The sequence below is a fragment of the Hemicordylus capensis genome, chromosome 16 (assembly GCF_027244095.1).
Source record: "Hemicordylus capensis ecotype Gifberg chromosome 16, rHemCap1.1.pri, whole genome shotgun sequence".
In the NCBI taxonomy this organism is placed as follows: Eukaryota; Metazoa; Chordata; class Lepidosauria; order Squamata; family Cordylidae; genus Hemicordylus; species Hemicordylus capensis.
In genome coordinates, this window is record NC_069672.1 from 1,943,932 (window position 1) to 1,963,861 (window position 19,930).

The 19,930-nt window shown below is 49.3% G+C and overlaps 1 protein-coding gene across 6 annotated transcripts in view; it reads left to right on the plus strand.

The window, feature by feature from the left end:
- Positions 1-19,930, plus strand: part of CHD5 (chromodomain helicase DNA binding protein 5) — a 93,087-nt gene that overhangs the window by 32,930 nt on the left and 40,227 nt on the right. For all 6 annotated transcript variants that reach the window (XM_053281190.1, XM_053281192.1, XM_053281194.1 and 3 more), the window contains exons 9-21: positions 1,429-1,644; positions 3,814-4,023; positions 4,528-4,739; positions 6,346-6,477; positions 8,075-8,186; positions 10,230-10,421; positions 11,636-11,836; positions 13,185-13,322; positions 14,214-14,335; positions 15,203-15,376; positions 16,679-16,820; positions 17,639-17,770; positions 19,346-19,463. In XM_053281190.1, the coding sequence (XP_053137165.1) occupies positions 1,429-1,644; positions 3,814-4,023; positions 4,528-4,739; positions 6,346-6,477; positions 8,075-8,186; positions 10,230-10,421; positions 11,636-11,836; positions 13,185-13,322; positions 14,214-14,335; positions 15,203-15,376; positions 16,679-16,820; positions 17,639-17,770; positions 19,346-19,463 (2,101 nt within the window). The remainder of the gene's footprint in view (positions 1-1,428; positions 1,645-3,813; positions 4,024-4,527; positions 4,740-6,345; positions 6,478-8,074; positions 8,187-10,229; positions 10,422-11,635; positions 11,837-13,184; positions 13,323-14,213; positions 14,336-15,202; positions 15,377-16,678; positions 16,821-17,638; positions 17,771-19,345; positions 19,464-19,930) is intronic.

The window sequence follows — 19,930 nt, forward strand, 5'->3', positions numbered from 1 at the left end:
GGTGTCGGTTGTGGGGTTTTTAGTCCTCCCCCATTAAATGAGCTGCGTCCAGCTGCTGGATAGGACAGAGCTCTTTAGCTTGGCTGCTGGTTTGCAGACCATCACTTCCTCCTCCTCCTACCTTGCTTTTTACTCACAGACAACTGGAAAATGGGCGTGTGCAGAGCCCCTAACGCTGGGTAGGACGTGCCTCCTACCCTCTTTCCGTGCATGTGAACTGCCCTCTAATGGGCTTAAGTTTCAGGAGGGCACAGTTAGAATTTTAGAGTTGCAAAGGGGCGTTAGACGTCATCAATGCTCTGTTCCCTGCAGGAAACCTACAGCCTCCCTGTGGGGTGGCCGTCAGCCCCTGTTGGGAAACCTCTGGGCATGGAGAGCCTCTTGCTTTTTAAGGCTATTAAATGGCTTTTACAGTCAGGGAATTCTTCTCAGAGTCTAGCCTAAATGTGTTACGTCTCCAATAAAAATACTAGGTCCAGTCTTATGCTATTAAACTATATATATTTCAAAAGTATCATAAACAAACAAATAATGTTTATATACTGCTTTTTGGCAAAAGTTTCCAAAGCGGTTTACATAGAGAGATAAAAAATAAATAAGAACTTGACTTGCAGATAAAAATCACTACAGCAAATATAAGTCATGCATCTCAGTATGAAAAATATCCAAATCACGTGAGAGCATTCCAGTCCGTTCACCGAGTAGAATTATCCCTTCAGACAAGAGCTTCTGCAGTGATATTTTCGGGATATGCAACAACCAGCCTCTTGGGAAACTACTTGGTTACCATATGTTTGTTCCTGAACACCTGGAGAGACCGGGTGATCTCTCAGAGCTGGACTCTTTTATCAGTCTATTCTGTGAACCCGTCAGATGTGAGCAATGTACGTTTACTGATTTTATGCTACTTTTGAAATGTCTTTTTGATCGTATAAGATTGGACCTAGTATTTTTTTTACTGGATTCTGAATGATATTCTGGTTGTCAGGGTGGAATCCAAATAGTTATGTTTGTACATTAGCCTAGTGTTTGAACTGCATTCTTAACAGATTTAGGCTAGACATTGGGACGGGTATTTTAATAGGCATTTTTATTTATGTATTTGGTTGATGGATGGATGGATTGATTGAAATTCCGCCCTTCCAAAAATTGCTCAAAATTTGATCTTTTTATATGTTTTAACTGCTAATAATTTTTGGTTTGTTTTATTGCTGTAAACCAGCTAGAGACTTGGGTTGTGGGCGGCATACAAATATGTTCAATCAATCAATCAATCAATCAATCAATCAGTCAGTCTGTTTCCTTGCGGCTGGATGTCTGGCTATCCAGAGAAGGGTGGGCCCAAAGTGTGCAGGGGAGTTTCCGGGGAGTGTTTGGGGTGTGTGTGGGGCTCCTGTGATTTCCTGCTCTGCCTGCTCGCCCCCTCAGGAGAAGGAGGGCATCCAGTGGGAGCCGAAGGAGGAGGAGGAGGAGGAGGAAGAGCTCGGCGAGGAGGAGGACGACCACATGGAGTTCTGCCGGCTCTGCAAGGATGGAGGGGAGCTCCTCTGCTGCGACACCTGCCCGTCCTCCTACCACCTGCACTGCCTGAACCCGCCTCTTCCAGACATTCCCAATGGTGAATGGCTCTGCCCTCGCTGTACCGTGAGTGTTACCTCCGTCTGCTCCCTCTGCCCGGGGGCAGCCAGCTCAGGGCCTCTGAGTTCGGAGGTCCCCTCTGTTGCCCGGAGGGCTTGCTGTGGGGGTGGAGGTGGGGGGCGGGGTGAGGAAGGACAGAAGAAGAGCCCTGCTGGATCAGGCCCAAGGCGGCCTCAGCAGAGTGCAGCATCCTCTTTCCCACAAGGGCCCACCAGGTGCCTCTCGGAAGCCTACAGGCCAGAGGGGAGGGCATCCCCCCTTCCCCTCCTGCTGCCGCTCCCCTGCAACTGGGATTGAGAGGCATCTTGCCTCTGGGGCTGGGGGTGCTCTCCTCGGCCACCTGGGACTCCTGGAGGTGTCCCTTGGCTGCCAGGTTCTGGGGGGGGCACCAAGGCACCCCTTGCTGATGGGTAGCACGAGGTATGCCACTCTGCTTTGCAGCTGGTGTTCCATTGGAGCTCTGGCTGGCTCGGGGCTGCTTCTCAGTCTGACTCCTAATGAGGCAGAGAGGCAAAAACTCCCAACAGTCGGCGTTTCAACGAACAGGGCCGTCCTTAGGGCAGGGCGACCGGGGCGAGCCAACTTTTTTTTTTTTAGCAAGGCGCAGGCTTGCCTCCTATTGAAAGGCTCCCTGCAGGAAAGCTCCTACAGCTCCCTCCAGTGTTGCCTCTGACAGGCATTCCCAGGTTTTCTTGACTACAACTCCCAGCATCCACAGCTGCAATAGACTTTGCTTGGGGATGATGGGAGTTGTAGTCAACAACATCTGGGAACCCCTATTAGAGGGAACCCTGGCTCCCTCGCTCTCTGCTGCTGCCTCTCAGCTGTTCGGCTGGGTGGGTGGGGCTTCCAGAGTGGGCGGGGCTTCCAGAGAGGCCTCTCCAGTGCTTGTGGGTATCCCCCTCCACTTGAATATTTAGGGAACAGTTTGCCATGGGGCTTTGAGAGATAAGTTTATTCGGTCATTGACCAGCAAACATTTACAATAAAACAGTACACATTTTACAAATAATGTAACAAAACCTGGCCACGCCAGAGATAATGTCATTATCCACACAAGTTAAAAGATAATTTAAATAAAATTCATCAGACCGGCCCGGCAAATTATCTAACTTAGGAGACAGAAGTCTTGAACGGGGTTCACTATAAAAATCACAATGAAGGATAACATGCGAGGTGGATTCTACAACCCCTTTACCACATGGGCAAAGTCATTAAGATAGTGGAACTCCCTTGAACCTGCCTTCCAATACTGCTGTAGGAAGAACATTTAAACGTGCTAAAGTGAGAGCTCGTCTAAATTTAGGGACCAGGGCCACATCAAAATACTTAGCAGGCTTAAGATTGGTAGCTGGACGGACTCCCTAAGTATAAACCCTGCTTGATCCATGCAGCTTCTTGTTGAACTTCTATGTCCCAAACACGTTGTTTAACTAACTTCCTGGCCTGCTCAATTCCTGCAGTTAACAGATCCTCTTCTACGGGGACCGTTGATTGTAGTAAATGTGTGCCCGGCCCCCTTCTGTGACCCAAAATGCTACACACAGAGTGAAAAAACAAGCAGGATCTTGGACAGAATGAAAACACCAAGAGAGTTGCAGAATTTCCACAGCTGTGTTGCAGAAACTTTTATTCTTAGTTATGTATTTTTAGTAGTTCTGGTAGGTCCATGTACCTTGAACCCTGTTCAGGAGGTCTTTTAAAAATTTATTTGGTTTTATTGGTTGCAGTAGAAGTTTGATTGTTTTCTGTTCTACATTTGTTTTAATCTCATGCTGGTCACGGTCCGAAATAAAGAAATTTGATTTGATTTGAGTAGGATGGGTGAGGAGAGCTGGTCTGCAAGGAGAGCTGGTCTGGTGGTAGCAAGCCTGACTTATCCCCTTAGCTAAGCAGGGTCTGCCCTGGTCTGCATTTGAATGGGAGACTCGATGTGTGAGCACTGGAAGATATTCCCCTTAGGGGATGGAGCCGCTCTGGGAAGAGAAGAAGGTTCCCAGTTCCCTCCCTGGCAGCATCTCCAAGAGAGGGCTGAGAGAGACTCCTGCCTGCAACCTTGGAAAAGCCGCTGCCAGTCTGTGAAGACAATGCTGAGCTAGAGGGACCAAGGGCCTGACTCAGTAGATGGCAGCTTCCCAGGTACCTATTCATGTGTCTCTTTTCTTGCCTTCTCAGTGCCCGCCCTTAAAAGGCAAGGTCCAGCGCATTCTCCACTGGCTGTGGAAGGAGCCTCCCCCGCCCTTTGTGTCTGCCTTGCCCCCAGCGGATCTGGAGCTGATGCTGATGCCCCCGCCAAAGCCTCTGGAAGGCATCCCTGAGCGGGAATTCTTCGTGAAATGGGCCGGGCTGTCCTACTGGCACTGTTCTTGGGTCAAGGAGCTGCAGGTACGGGGACGACGCCACGGCAGGCTCTGATGCAGCTGCAGGCGGGGAGGAGGAGGAGGAGGAAGAGCCAGCCCAGCTGCTTAGTCCAGGGTTCCCCAGCCCTGGCTCCCCAGAGGTGGGCGGACTACAACTCCCATCATCCCTAGCCACAGTGGTCAAAGGCAGGGCCCCCAGAGCTTGGGGACAATGGGAGTTGTAGTCCAAGAACCTCTGGGGACCCAGGGTTGAGCAACCCCGCCTTTGACCCTTGTGGCTGGGGCTGATGGGAGTTGTAGTCCAACAATCTCTGGGGACCCAGGCTTGAGCAACCCCGCCTTTGACCCTTGTGGCTGGGGATGATGGGAGTTGTAGTCCAAAAACCTCTGGGGACCCAGGCTTGAGCAACCCCGCCTTTGACCCTTGTGGCTGGGGCTGATGGGAGTTGTAGTCCAACAACATTTGGGGACTGAGGAACCTTAAGCTTGAGGAACCTTAGACCTTTTCTTCCCTGACGACATCTTTCAGCTGGAGCTCTACCACACTGTCATGTACCGCAACTACCAAAGAAAGAATGACATGGACGACCCGCCAGCCTTCGACTATGGATCTGGAGACGAGGACAGCAAGAGCGAGAAGAGGAAGAGCAAAGACCCCGATTTTGCCAAGATGGAGGAGAAGTATTACCGCTACGGCATCAAGCCAGAGTGGATGATGATCCACCGGATTCTCAACCACAGGTGAGAGCGTGCGTGTGGCCCAGTTTACAGGTCACATGTGGAACTCACTGCCACAAGATGTGGGGATGGCACTAACTTAGATAGCTTTTTTAAAAAAAAGACAGATATATTATTTGGCCAGCCAACAGTGGTGTCAGGGGAGGGATTAGAAAAAATTATAGAAACCGGGAAGCAGGAGAGGGAGGGGCGATGAGGGCTGGAATATATGGCCATCCGGCGCTTCGGCCGATCCCATGATGGCAAGGCCAGTGGCCCTGGGCGGTCACAAACTTGCACCGTTCCATCAGTAGTACCGCAGGTGGGACGAGGCAGGCGGGTCAATACTGCGACCGCCACCAGTGGTTGGCCCACAAACATTCCGCCACCAGTGGTTGGCCCACAAACATTCCGCCACCAGTGGTTGGCCCTCAAACATTCTGCCACCAGTGGTTGGCCCACAAACATTCCGCCACCAGTGGTTGGCCCTCAAACATTCCGCCACCAGTGGTTGGCACTCAAACATTCCGCCACCAGTGGTTGGCCCTCAAACATTCCGCCACCAGTGGTTGGCCCTCTCAAAGCACTTCCTCTCGACGCCGCCGCCGTGGACACCTTGCCCATCATGAGGACCATAATCTTGTTGGTCATGGCAGCTGTGAGGTTGAAGATGGGGGCCCTGCCCGTGCCCCTCACCCTCCGGCCCATGGTGCACTCACTGTCTGGGTGGAAGCCATCCCAGATAAGCACCCAGGTCCCCCAGATATACTGGAGCACTTTTGCCTGCCCAGCGTCCGCCTGTTTACAAACCGGCTGCTCCGGTCCTTCCCCACCAGGGTGTTCACTTCCGCCAACGTGATGTTGGCGAAGGTCTTGCCCAGGGTGGTGGCCCAGACGGAGGGCGCGCCCTTGTTGCCCCTGATGGCTAGCGCCGGGCGGGTGTCGTTGGCCGCCAGACGGTCGATGTAGCAGCTCCAGCCGCACATCCTGGCTGGTGAGGAAGGAAGGGCAGGCAGCGGTCGGACCCCCTGGCTGGAGGCGCGTGAGGGGAGAGGAGGGCCGAAGCAGCGGCGGCAGGCTGGGTTCCGCTTCCTCCTCCTCTGGCGGGCTGCGGGCTTCTCAAGCTTTTGTTGAAAAGCAGTATATGAGTGTTTGTTGTATTCGGAGGGATCTGGTGGGGCCCCCGTGGGAAACAGGAAGCTGGACTCGATGGGCCTTCTTGGGTCCAATCCAGCGGGGCTGTTGCGATGTCCTTAGGACTCATCCGGTTGGCCGTGGCTGGAAACTGGATACTGGATTTGGTGGACCTCCAGTCTGAACCAACAGGGCCGTTCTGCTCTTGGTGAGCACGAGGACATCGGGGCAGATGGGAGCCCGCAAGAGCAGGGCGGTTTTGTTCATTGCCTTGAGGTCTGCACAGGGGCATTTGGGTGGATTGTGCCCTGATCGACCTGGGTCTCCCACCTTACATGGAATCAAAAACCTGTTCCTCACACCTCGCCTTGTGGAAGGGTTGTCCGTGGCACTGGCATGCGCCAAGCGGAGCTGGGCTACAAGAAGTGTCTGTGTCTGTGTGCATGCATGTGATATCTTGATGGTCCAGCCATGATAAACGGGCCCCGTCTTCCAGCTTTGACAAGAAGGGCGACGTCCACTACCTGATCAAGTGGAAGGACCTGCCGTACGACCAGTGCACCTGGGAGATTGATGAGATCGTCATCCCTTACTATGAAAACTTCAAACAGCTCTACTGGAATCACAGGTCAGCCTTCAAGATGTATGTCTGTTGTTTATTTCTACATGTAGCCCAGAGTGTACATGGTTTTGTTTGTCCTCACAACAACCCTGTGAGGTTTTCACTTTGACTTCACTGATAAGTATATGAGTTTTACATTGTTGCCTGTTTTCTGGTTTTAGTACCATACTGAAACTACCATACTACATACTAAAGCAGGGGCGTATCTAGGGTGGGGCAGGCAGGGCATGTGCCCCGGGCGCCATTTAAAGGGGGGTGCCATTTTGTAGAAGAATTATTATTATTTTTTAAAAGGCTGCCAAAAACAAAATGGCCACTGCGCATGCTCAGATGGCCTCTGTGAGGCTCTAGGCCATGCCAGGCCTTGCAGAGGTCATTTGAGCATGCACGGTGGCCATTTTGTTTTCAGCAGCCATTCTTTTTTTAAAAAAAGATTATTTTAAAAAATGGCTACTGCACATGCTCAATTGGTCCCTGCGAGGCCCTAGAGGCCAGCGGGGGGAGGGCAGACCCCCCACGGCCTTTAGGAAGCCCCCTGAAGGGGCTACAGGTAAAAAATAAATTAAAAAATAAATATAAGACACTGTACACATATTCAGATTGGCACTATGTACAGAGAATCAGGGCTTGTGAATAATGAGCTGATGTTTATGAGCTAGGATTGTATTCATTTGCTCTTTCTTTGCTTTTTGTGATAAGTGAGTTAAATGTGATGTCTTAATAATATGGCTATTAATGGTGAGTTTGTCTCTGAAGCAGTGTGAAATCCGTGGTATTAAGGCACACTGGGAGTTTCTTGCTCTCTTTCTCTCATTTTAACTGTCTTTCTGAAATACTAGAATATATTCCAAGCAGTGACACAGTTTACTCTGCATATCCTTTAATTATTTTCAGAGTATCTGGGAAAAGTCAAATTCTCCATTTATTTTTAAAACTTATGTAAAAGTGATGCTACAATGCATAGTAGAAAATTAGACAGGCACTTCTGTTTAGTTTTCCAAGTACACCTCCACATAGTATTGGGTATTTCATGAGCCCCAGCATACTGAAATTTGTAGTTTTCCAGCATTTTTTGGTCTGGCTACGTCCACTGCTAAAATAGTTTTTGAAATATTAAAAGATTAACGAGCCTGACTTGTATTTTTCAGCTGATATTATGGTAAAGTTATCTGAAAGATGGGTGTCAGATGTTTGGACAGGGAGTGCAATTTCAGTGTTTGCCCTAGGCGCGATTTCCCTAGATACGCCTCTGTACTAAAGCTTTACTTTAGTAAAACATACTAAAACTTTAGTACCATACTGTAACAGCCTGTAACTCATTGCTTCTGGCAATATGGGGCTTGATGACATGCTCCATCTCTGAGCGTAGGGAGATAGATGTTGTCTGTGGAAAAACTTGTGCTTTGAATGCAGAAAGTCCCAACTGCAATTTCCAGCATCTGCATCTTTGCCCAGAATCTTGGAGAGCTGCTGGCAGTCAGAGCAGACAGCACTGAGCTGGGTGGATCAAGGGTCTGGCTCAGTCTATCAGCAGCAGCTTTTAAAGTTCCCTGTTAGGAGCATTTTGCATTCTCTGCTTTATGTACAATGAATCCCTTTGCAGGGAGTTGATGCTGGGAGAAGAGAACAGCCAGCATTTCAAAAGGCTGAGCAAGAAAGGGAAGAAGCTGAATGATGAAAAATTGGAAAGACCACCAGAAACACCCATTGTGGATGTAAGTTGGGGATAAGGACAGAAGTGGCTGGGAATCAAGGGTGGCCCAATGCTGCCTTGCCCCACAACTCTGGTATGGATCGCCTTCCTTTCAAAGGGAGCTTTGACTGGTAGGGAGGAAGGATGTTTGCCAGCAGCCTCCTCTTCTCCCTTCTTGTTTCTTGCCAGCTCAGTGGGAGGGAAGGTGCTGATTGCAGAGCTGGCCAGGATCCGATGATCTACACACTCCTGCCGCTTGAGGCAAAAACCTCCCCTTGCCTCATGAAAGGGCCGCCCCCTGGTAGGGAGCGTGTTCAAGCCAAGACTTTGTGTCCTTCACACCTAAACCCTGCCCCCCCAACAAAACCCCTGGATTCTGTGCCCTGTGTCAGTTCTGCAGTTTGTCCCACGGTACTTCCAGATGGAGAAGGGTGTTGCAGATGCTTTATTGGAAGACCTGCTGGCTGGACTCATTTCTGGGTGACCACACCTGGATGGTTCTTGTGCTTGAACTCCCCGCTTTTTTTATGGTGGCAGTGGGAGAGAGCACATGTCCTCACCTCTTGCCTGTGGGTTCTCCAGAGGCATCTAGTGGGCCACTGTGTGAAACAGGAGTCTGGACTAGATGGGCCTTCTTGGGCCTGATCCAGCAGGGCTGTATGTATGTATGCATGCATGCATGCATTTATTCTTAAATTTATATACTGCCTTTCATTAAAACAATCCCAAGGCGGTTTACAGCAAAATTTAAAAACAAGATTGTAAAAAAGACACAATAAAAATATTAAGCTAAAAATACAAAACAAATCTGATTAAAAAATTTAAAACACAAGCATAAAAGCAATACCAAGTACAATCATAAAAAGCCTGGGCAAAAAGCCACGATTTAACATGCTTTCTAAAAGCTGTGATGGAGACTGAGGAGCAAATAGCCACCGGGAGAGCATTCTAGAGTCTGGGGGCAGCCACAGAGAAGGCCCTGCCTGTCCCGCAGGCACGACAACCAAGTCTCCCTCATTGTCGGCTTATGTTCTTATTGTCCACATGGGAGCAGACAAGGCGGGTTGTAATCTCTCCCTTTGCAGGCTGCAGTTCCTCCAACTTTCACCACCCACTAAGTAAGGTGCTTTCTGCACACATGTGCAGGGTGCTGCCAGGATTTTGGCTTTGCACAATACTGCTCTTTCAGTACACTGAAATTCTGCCTCACACCACCCCGCAAGTTTTTCTGTTGGCTTTTCCATTGCACTGGAGTTATGGAGGCACCCCCCCCCCACGCCCTGGTATTTCTTTAATATTCTAGATTTTAAATAAGACTAGGATAAGTAATACATTTCACAAGCCATGAATTCCCGCTTCATATCCACAATGTTATGGAAAAGGCTGGAATTAACACTGCATTTTGGGATTTATTTATTTTTTTAAGTTTTGCTGCTTTCAAGGCAGAAGATCTGGAGTGCATAACACAAGAAAAATGAAACACAAACAAAACAAAACAAAATGAACTTTCCTCCACATAAAAGGGACCAAATACCACTTAAGTGGGCTGAGCAGCAGCAGCCAGAACAAGCTGTTGAAATTCAACTGAAGTGATTAACTTCATCCTCCCGCTAACTAGGAAGGCGAGATTGTCATTTTTCCAGAAGCCTTCAAAACTGGAGAGAGGTATTAATGGTGGAACACTATAAATAAATGAATATGGTCCTCTGGTCAGTATCACACAGTTGGAACTGAGCTGGTCAATTTCAGATGCCACTGAACTGGTCACTTTCACCTCTGCTACCAGATTCCTCAGTCCTGCAAACAAAAGCAAGAAACCTTTCCTGTGTTCCGTCTACCTCTTTCTCTGGGCATTGTTGCTTCTGATTTAATCACTTCCTGAAATTGTTTCCTTTCAAGGCACTTTTCCCTTTGATGACTTGGCTGTAATCTTATGCATGCTTTCCTGGGAGTAAGCCCCATCGAACTTAACTTTTTTATTTTTATGAGTGGTTCATGAATATTTCTAATAATAAGAAAGAACGACTGCTTTAAGAATGCCTTTCTCCCCCCCACCCCACTCCAGCCTACGGTGAAATTTGACAAGCAGCCGTGGTATATTGACACAGCAGGTGGGACGCTGCATCCTTACCAGCTGGAGGGGCTGAACTGGCTGCGCTTTTCCTGGGCGCAGGGGACGGACACGATCCTCGCTGATGAGATGGGTCTCGGCAAGACAGTCCAGACTATTGTATACCTTTACTCTCTTTACAAGGAGGTAGGTGTCCGGTGCTATTGGTGACTTGTGCAGCTTCCTTTGCAAGCAGACTGCTCATGGAGCATGTGTCTTGGGGCTGGTCTTGTGACAGTGAGTGTGACTTGTCCCCTTTGCTAAGCAGGGTCCACTTTGGTCTGCATTGGGATGGGAGACAACATGTGATTGCTGTAAGATACTCCCCTTAGGGTAGGGTTTCTCAACGTGTGGGTCCCCAGATGTAATTGGACTTCAACTCCCATAATTCCCAACCAAAGGCCACCGGGGCTGGGGATTGTGGGAGTTGAAGTCCAATAACATCTGGGGACCTACACATTGAGAAACCCTGCCTTAGGGGATGGGGCTGTCGCTCAGAGGAGGAGCATCTGCTTTGCATGCAGAAGGTCCCAGGTTCCTAGGAACAGAGGAAGCTGCCAAATACTCAGTCAGACCATAGGTCCATCTAACCCAGTATTGTCTTCACAGACTGGCAGCGGCTTCTCTGAGGCTGCAGGCAGGAATCTCTCTCAGCCTTATCTTGGAGATGCTGCCAGGGAGGGAACTTGGAACCTTCTGCTCTTCCCAGAGTGGCTCCATCCCCTAAGGGGAATATCTAACAGTGCTCACCCATCAAGTCTCCCATCCAGATGCAACCAGGGTGGACCCTGCTTAGCTAAGTGGACAAGCCATGCTTGCTACCACCAGACCAGCTCTCCTCTCTTTCAGTCCCTGGCAGTATCTCCAGGTAGGACTGGAAAAGACTCCTGCCTTTAACACTGGATAGCCACTGCCAGTTAGTGTGGGGCAGTACTGAGATGGATGGACCAGGGGTCTGACTCGGTGGACAACAGCGTCCTCGGCACGTTGTTGTCAGCTTCCACTTCTATAGGTTTTCCGGGGCATGCCCTTGAACACGAGGTGCTAGGGAACAGCAACAGGAGGGGGCGCTCTCCTCTTCCCCCCCATCGTGGGCTCCCAAGATGCACCTGGTGGGCCACTGCGTGGAGCAGGATGCTGGCTGGGTGGGCCTTGGGCCTGATCCAGAAGGGCTTTTCTTAGCCCTTATGGATGTCGCTCAGTGCACAAAGCACTTGCATTTACAATTCTGAGCATCTCCAGAAAGGGCCAGAAGAAACCAGAAGATCTGCTGCCAGTCAGTGCAGACAATGCCCAACTCGGTCTGACTCAGCAGGCAGCAGCTTTCTATATTCTCCTGCCTTGTTTTTCTCCCCAAACAGGGCCACTCCAAAGGTCCGTACCTGGTCAGCGCTCCCCTCTCCACCATCATCAACTGGGAGCGGGAGTTTGAGATGTGGGCACCGGACTTTTATGTGGTCACCTACACCGGGGACAAAGAGAGCCGGTCGGTGATCCGCGAAAACGAATTCTCCTTTGAGGACAACGCCATCCGGAGCGGGAAGAAGGTTTTCCGGATGAAAGTGAGCCCTTTGGGAGAGTTGGGTGCACGCTAGATCTCGGATTAAGGCATCGAGAGAACTGTTTTGTAGACCCAATTTAATTAGGGGTGTGCAGACAGCTTCGAACCTGTTTTTTTGTCTTATTCCAAAGTAGAAAAACTCACATCCAAGATGTCAAGGGACCACACTAGACTTCCCATGGGTGTCTGGAGTGTGTGTGTGTGTGGTGGTGGGGGGCATTGCCTCCCCTGGGATTGAGCCAGTTCCCATTGAATTCGATGGGGCATATTTCCAGGGAGGGGTATAGGATTGCAGGCTTCCCCTCCCCCTTGGAAAAACTCATGTGAACACCCATGAGACCTGCCACAGAAAACAGAGTTCCCACATCATCAACACTGCTCTCTCCACAAGCTCTAGTTGAGATGCAGAACAATTAAAAAGACACATTCAGTAGACCATAGGTGCCTCACCTAAGGAGCTGGGGGACAGCTTGGGTGGCTTCTCTCTCTCCCGCCCTGCAGCTTGCAGGCTAGCCATTCATCAGGTAGAGTTGTGTCAGAGGCGTATCTAGGGAAAATAGCGCCTAGGGCAAGCATTGAAATTGCGCCCCCTGTCCAAACATCTGACACCCATCTTTCAGGTAACTTTACCATAATATCAGCTGAAAAATACAAGCCTGAAGGTCACATACAAGTCACATATCTGAATTTTTTTAAAATTTTTTAAAATTTTTTTTTAAAATATTACCTGTAGCCCCTTCGGGGGGCTTCCTAAAGGCCATGGCTGGTGGTCTGCAAAGGTCCCCCGTCCCCCCTGCTGGCCTCTAGGGCCTCACAGGGACCATTTGAGCATGTGCAGTGGCCATTAAAAAAAAAAATATATATATATATATATATATATATATATATATATATATATATATATATATATAAAAATAATATAAATTATATATAATTATATATATAATGGCAGCTGAAAGCAAAATGGCCACCATGCATGCTCAAGTGGCCTCTGTGAGGCCTGGTATGGCCTAGGGCCTCACAGAGGCCATTTGAGCATGCGTGGTGGCCATTTTGTTTTTGGCAGGCTTTTTAAAAAAAAATTAATTTTAAGAAATGGCACCCCCTTCAAGTGGCGCCCGGGGCACGTGCCCTGCCTGCCCCACCCTAGATATGCCCCTGAGTCGTGTGGTTAGCTGTGCAGTTCTACCTGATGAATGGCCAGCTTGCAGGCAACAGGGTGGGAGAGAGATGAGCCACCCGGGCTCTTTAGGATGAGCCGCGGCAGGAGTAGACACACCCTTCTGTTTTTCCGCCTCTGGTGTGACACTGAGGCCCAGCGACCGTCTTTCTCCTTCTGCTTCCTCCAGAAAGAAGCTCAGATCAAGTTCCACGTCTTGCTCACCTCCTACGAGCTCATCACCATTGACCAGGTCATCTTGGGGTCGATCGAGTGGGCATGTCTAGTGGTGGATGAAGCCCATCGGCTGAAAAACAACCAGTCCAAAGTAGGTACACCTTTGCGGGGAGCAGAAGCAGTTTGGAGCGGGCTTGGGGGTCACGCCCAGCTTCTGATAGCAGAGGGCACAAAGTGGATCTCATTTTGGTGCTCAAGGGGACCTCGGAGGTCTTTGAATCCAGCCCCTCCCCAGAGCAAGCAACTGCTCTCGCTTCCAGAAAGATGGGCGTCCAGCCTCTGTTTGAGAATCTGGGGTCAGCACTTTGCCTGGCCAATCCCTTCTGGGTCAGAAGAAGACTCTGAGGCTTAGGCCACGACACCCCCCGTTCAACCCCCAGAATCCACTGGCACCAATATTTACTTAAAGCAAAGGTGCTGGTGGTGGTCCTCTTTCATTGATTATTTATTTTATTTTTTATTATTTAATGCATTTTTGTACCGCCCCAATTTCAACACACGACAACAATTAAAACATTGCATCAATCTCCAAAAGGTTTAACCTTTAGATAAAAATAACTTTAGAATATAAACATAGGGATGCGAACGGGTTTCCCTGTCATTCCAGTGGCAGGTAGTGACGTGGCCGCCAGCATTGCGTCTCCATTACCGTACATTGCACGGGAGAGGAAAGGGATTTGGTAGAGAACTGGTGTTTTTTTTAAAAAAATGTCTATTTCCGCATTCAGTGGCTGGGGGCTTCTTGTGCCAACCTGAATGGAAGCTTCTGTAGTGCACGGGTTCCCAGGCTTGGGGTCCCCGGATGGGGTTGGACTACAACTCCCATCATCCCGTGTAGTGGGGATGATGGGAGTTGTAGTCCAACACCACCTGGGGACCCCAAGCCTGAGAACCTCTCTGCTGTAGAGGCTGAGCTGGTCAGAGCCCTTCTGATCTGTGCTCTGCGCATCCAACTTCCTTCCTTCCCGCCCCCCCACCCCAGTTCTTTAGGGTGCTCAACAGCTACAAAATCGACTATAAGCTGCTGCTGACGGGGACGCCCCTCCAGAACAACCTCGAGGAGCTCTTCCACCTGCTCAACTTCCTCACCCCGGAGAGGTTCAAGTGAGTATGCTTGCTGGGCCTGTTTTCATTCCCTGATTCTTGCACACGCCAAACGAGACTCAGGCAACAAGAGGAAAACCCACCTCCAAATGGAAACTGCAACCCACCCGTTCCGAATCCGGCCGACAGAGCTGCAATTGAGGCACCCTGGTGCTGCATCTAGTTCTGTGTTGCCACCTCTGACTGGCAGCAGCTCTCCGAGGTCCCAGGCAGAGGGAAGCCTTTCCTGACTCTGACTGGCAGCAGCTTTCCAGCGGTCTGGAGCTTTGGGGCCTTTTCTGCTGCTGGAGTGGAGATCCTTGTAACTGGGAATGGCAGAAGTTGAAACTGGTTCGAAGGTTCGGAGCTGTTTGCACACCCCTAATTAGATTGGGTCTACAAAACAGTTCTCTCGATGCCTTAATCCGAGATCTAGCGTGTGCCCAACTCTCCCAAAGGGCTCACTTTCATCCGGAAAACCTTTTGTATGCAGAGCGGATACTCCTAACCCTGAGCTGTAGCCCCTTTGGCTAAGATGGAAGCAGAGCTGAGGCGGTTTACACAATGAAACATATTTACGGACAGTAAGACCATCCAGAGCTGCCCCACAAAGAAAACTCTCCATCAGGCCGCTTTTCAAAGGTCTCCCTTGAAAATGGATCTGTTGTCAATGTGTCTTGCAAGGAAGGTGCCCCTCCCCACCCTCTCTCTTTCTGTGTCCAGAGCTCCAGCCTAAAGTCTGAAGACTGAACAGACCGGGGGTGGGGTCTCCTCCATGCCTTGCCTTGAGATGACTCCGTTTCCTCTTGCAGCCGAAACATTCTGGGGTCTCCGGAATGCTCCCAGCCGTTTGGCCCATCCCTGACTCTCCATCTCTTCTTCCTGCAGCAACCTGGATGGCTTTCTGGAAGAGTTTGCGGACATCTCCAAGGAGGACCAGATCAAGAAACTGCACGATCTTCTGGGGCCTCACATGCTCCGGAGGCTGAAGGCCGACGTCTTCAAGAACATGCCGGCCAAGACGGAGCTGATTGTCCGGGTGGAGCTGAGTCAGATGCAGAAGTGAGCGCTTGGCCGGTGATGAGGAAGGGCAGTTGGGGTCGGGTGGTACGGTGGGCAACACCAGAGGACCCTCTCGGGCCCCAGATTCCCCCTCATGGGGGGGTCTGTTTTCTAAGTCCACAGGTTCAGTTGCTGGAGGGGAGAGCATGGGTGGAAAAGCACATTATTGTGGTCCAGGGTAGGCAGGGATGAAGTGCCAACAGCAGCAGTCAAAGGACCAGCAGGAGATTCGAATCCATGAATCCCATCCTTTCAGAGCTGGAAGGGATCTTTTGAGGTCTTCTAGGCCACCCCATGCTCAGTACAGGAAAGGACAACTACTGCTACTACCAATATTTATATATTGTTCTTGTTCTCAAAGCGGTTGGCACAGGAAACTAAGTAATACATAAATAAGATGGTCCTCTGTCCCCAAAGGGCTCATAATCTAAAAAGAAACATCAGGCAGATACCAGCAACGGCCACTGGAGGGATGCTGTGTTGGGGCTGGATAGGTCCGGTTGCTCTCCCCCTGCTAAATATAAGATAATCACTACTTTAAAAGGTGTCGCTTTGCTCAGTTAGCAGGGAAACCCCCCCGGCATCCAGCATCCAGGTGGCCATTTAGCTTCTGCTTGAAAACCTCCAGCAAATAAGAACTCACCGCTGCATGAGGCAGGCAGTTCCTCAGGGGATGGAGCCACTCTGGGGAGAACATCTAGGTTCCAAGTTCCCTCCCTGGCGACATCTCCAAGATAGGACTGAGAGAGACTCCTGCCTGCAACCTCGGAGAAGCCGCTGCCAGTCAGTGTAGACCGTACTGAGCTAGATGGACCAAGGGTCTGACTCAGTATATGGCAGCTTCCTATGTTCCTATGAAAATGGCCCAAAAACAGTCTTAAAAGGGCAAAATTAAGTGCTCTACTGTGCTCTGCATGGCTCCAGCTATCCAGCAATGTGCCCCGCCCCCACCCAGATATCCAAATTCTTCCATTTTCCTGTGATATTTTCCATGGGGAAAAAGAGGTCTTTAGAAACCGCAAATAGTTCCCTTTTCCAAAATGGCGGCTGGAAATTTCCAGCCGTCTCCCAACCACAGATACGTGATATGAACCCCTTTGGGGCTTTTTAAAATTTTGGCCGCGTATGCCGAGGTTGGGTGTTAATGACCCGCCCGCGGACACACAAAACTGTGGATAATGGATCCATGAACAGCGAGATCCGTTGGTATAATGATCTCAGTATGGTCTGACTCCCTTTAAGGCCGCACCTGTGAGAGCTGACAGGAGCTGGATGCCTTTCCCCGCATCTGTTTTCCTGCAGAAAGTACTACAAGTTAATCCTGACGAGGAACTTTGAGGCTCTGAATTCTAAAGGGGGCGGGAACCAGGTGTCGCTGCTGAATATCATGATGGACCTGAAGAAGTGCTGTAACCACCCCTACCTTTTCCCCGTGGCTGCCGTGGTAGGTCTGCTTTTATTCTGCACCCCACATTTAGTGCCAGGGAGGGCAGGTGGGGTCCCGAGGCAGCAACCGCCCCATCCTGATCCAGGCTTAACTTTGTAGGACGAGAGCCAGCGTGGTGTAGTGGTTAGAGTGCTGGACTAGGACCAGGGAGACCTGAGTTCAAATCCCCCTTCAGCCATGAGACTTGCTGGGTGACTCTGGGCCAATTACTTCTCTCTCAGCCTAGCCTACTTCACAAGGTGGTTGTGAGGAGAAACTTAAGTATGTAGTACACTACTCTGGGCTCCTTGGAGAAAGAGCAGGAGATAAAATGTAAAAAAATAAATAGATAGTTTACTTTATTTACTTTATTTACAGCCAATGGCCAAAACAATAAAACAACACAAACAATAAACATTATTCCAGCATTCAACATTAACTCAATTAACTCAATTCAAAATAAAGAAAAAATTAATAGCAATCCTAAAGACCACAGAATCCACCCACAGCAGGGTCAGGGTAGAAAAAGTGTTTACAGGCATCAAATGTCCCAACTTGAATGTACATGGTGCTTTAGAGGGGCATAGGTCAAAGAGAGAGTTCCCTGCCCTGAGGACCTTACATTCTAGTGAAAGGGGGGGAGTAGAAAAATGGAACGTATGTGATCCCATTCAGTGATGAATATCCAGGCTCACTTTCGGAGCGGGGTGAGGGGGGGATCGGCCCCCGGGCTGATGGCTCATTTGACCCTCCCTGGCACGCAGTGCTTTTCAAGGGAAGCTGTCCGCGCAAGGGTGAATCGGGTCATCGCTCACCTCCCGTTTCGATCTTCTCAGGAAGCCCCAGTATTGCCAAACGGGTCCTACGATGGCAGCTCGCTGGTGAAGTCCTCGGGGAAGCTGATGCTGCTGCAGAAGATGCTGAAGAAGTTGCGGGACGGCGGACACCGGGTGCTCATCTTCTCTCAGGTGGGCAGAAGTGGCGCTCCGGGGCCCTCAGCTGGGCAGTCTGACGGGAGGACAGGTGGGGCAGTGAGGCTCAGAGGGAAGTCATCAGGGTAGCAGCAGGAGGGCGAGCGGAGCCTGCCGTGCAGAGTGGCCATGAAGCCCCCGATACGGATCTCGGTTTGGTCTGCTCTTATTTGGTGACTCCGGCATGCATCTCTCCTCCTAGCCTCCCACATAGGCATTGCAGGGGTAATAAAACTGACCCACTGTATTTATTTATTTTTATGGATGTTTATGCTGCCCTTCAACCTTTGCAAACGGGGGAAAAAAGCAATAGAACCACATGTTTCAGATATGCAAATAAGTAGTAGTAGTAATTTTATTTCCAATCACTGACCAGCAAAAATGCAGAAAAACAGACACATGATGCGTAAAAACATTTTAAAAACAAAAACAAAACTCAACTCAGTTTATGACAACTGTCTTCAGTAGATAGTAATACCTGAATATTCAACGATAGATAGATAGATAGATAGATAAAATTTATTACGGTCATAGACCAGTTAATCTTTACATTTTACAAAATATTCGATTAAGTAAGGCAGGCTTTATTCAACTATAGTTTGTAGTTTGTCGTTTAAAAGCTTCGCGTTTTAGAGTTTTTATTTGTAACTTTGAATTGTTTTAATTGTGTCAGTGTCTTAATGGTTTTTAGATTGTGAACTGCCCAGGGACCTTTTTGTATGGAGTGGTATAAAAATGTAATGTAATTAATTCATAACATGGTCTTAGCAATTCTACTAGCAATTAGGCAGAACTTGATGGCCACATAAGAAATCTTATTATCCTAGTCTGATAAAAGAAAACCTATGTAAAAATCCTCAGAACAGCCCGGAAACAAACCAACGAACAGCAGAATATCAAAAGCAGTAGGAAACCTTAGAAATCTTGGTTCTTAAGAAATCCTTCTTAAAATGCAGAGCCCAGAATTGGATGCAGTATTCCAAGCAAGGTCTGACCAGCGCAGAATAGAGTGGAATGATGGCGACTTGTGATCTGGAGGCGATGCCTTTGTTAATGCTGCCTAGGATCGTATTAGCATTTTTAGCAGCCACATCACATTGCTGGCTCATGTTCAACTTGTGGTCCACTAGACACCTTTCCACATGTCCTGTGGCCAAGCCAGTCTCCTTATCCTGTACTTGTGCATTTGTTTTTTCTTACTCCAATGCAGAACTTTACATTTGTGTTTGGGGTACTTCATCTTGTTGGTTTTGACCCCATGTTCAAGCCTATCCATATCAGTTTGACTCTTGGGAACAGAGGAAGCTGCCATATACTGAGTCAGACCATTGGTCTATCTAGCTCAGTATTGTTTACACAGACTGGCAGTGGCGATATAGGAAGATGCTGAAAAGGCATCATCTCATACTGTGCGGGAGGAGGCAATGGTCAACCCTTCCTGTATTCTACCAAAAGACAACCACAGGGCTCTGTGGTCACCAGGAGTCAACACCGACCCGACGGCACCACCTTTACCTTGACGTATCTCATGGTTCACTACTTGATGGACCAACGTTTTTTCTTTTTTGCTAGATGACCAAAATGTTGGACTTGTTGGAGGACTTCTTGGAATACGAGGGGTATAAGTATGAGCGCATCGATGGCGGCATTACTGGTGGACTGCGGCAGGAGGCCATTGACAGGTTTAACGGTACTTCACTTTCATTTCCCCATGAAGGATGCAAATGGCGCTGTAGTGGGAACATCACGGGGGGAACCTGTGTTTGGATCTACCGGATGCTTCTCAGACAGCAGGCTTTACTGCTGCTCTCCCGTGAGTTCGAAGTTGCCACAGAAACCCTGCACAAAAAGTGGTGTTTTTTTAACCCCTGGATATAAAGCAGGCTGCACTCTAATGCACAGAGAAAAACCCAAATTGTGTGTGAAGTGATCCCCGAGATCTGGCAGGGACTTCGGGATCTATTTGGCCAATATGTGAATGCAAACTAAAAGCTGGGTGTGAAAAACGTCTTGGCAGTTTTCAAAACGGAGGTCCTTCTGCAGACAAGCAGATAACATTGTGGGGGGTGAGGGTGGGGAGGTGTAAGCTTTGATCAGTATTGCTGATGCGGTGCTGGGGCCCAGTTTTCACTCCCTGGATAACCTGAAGACCCACTT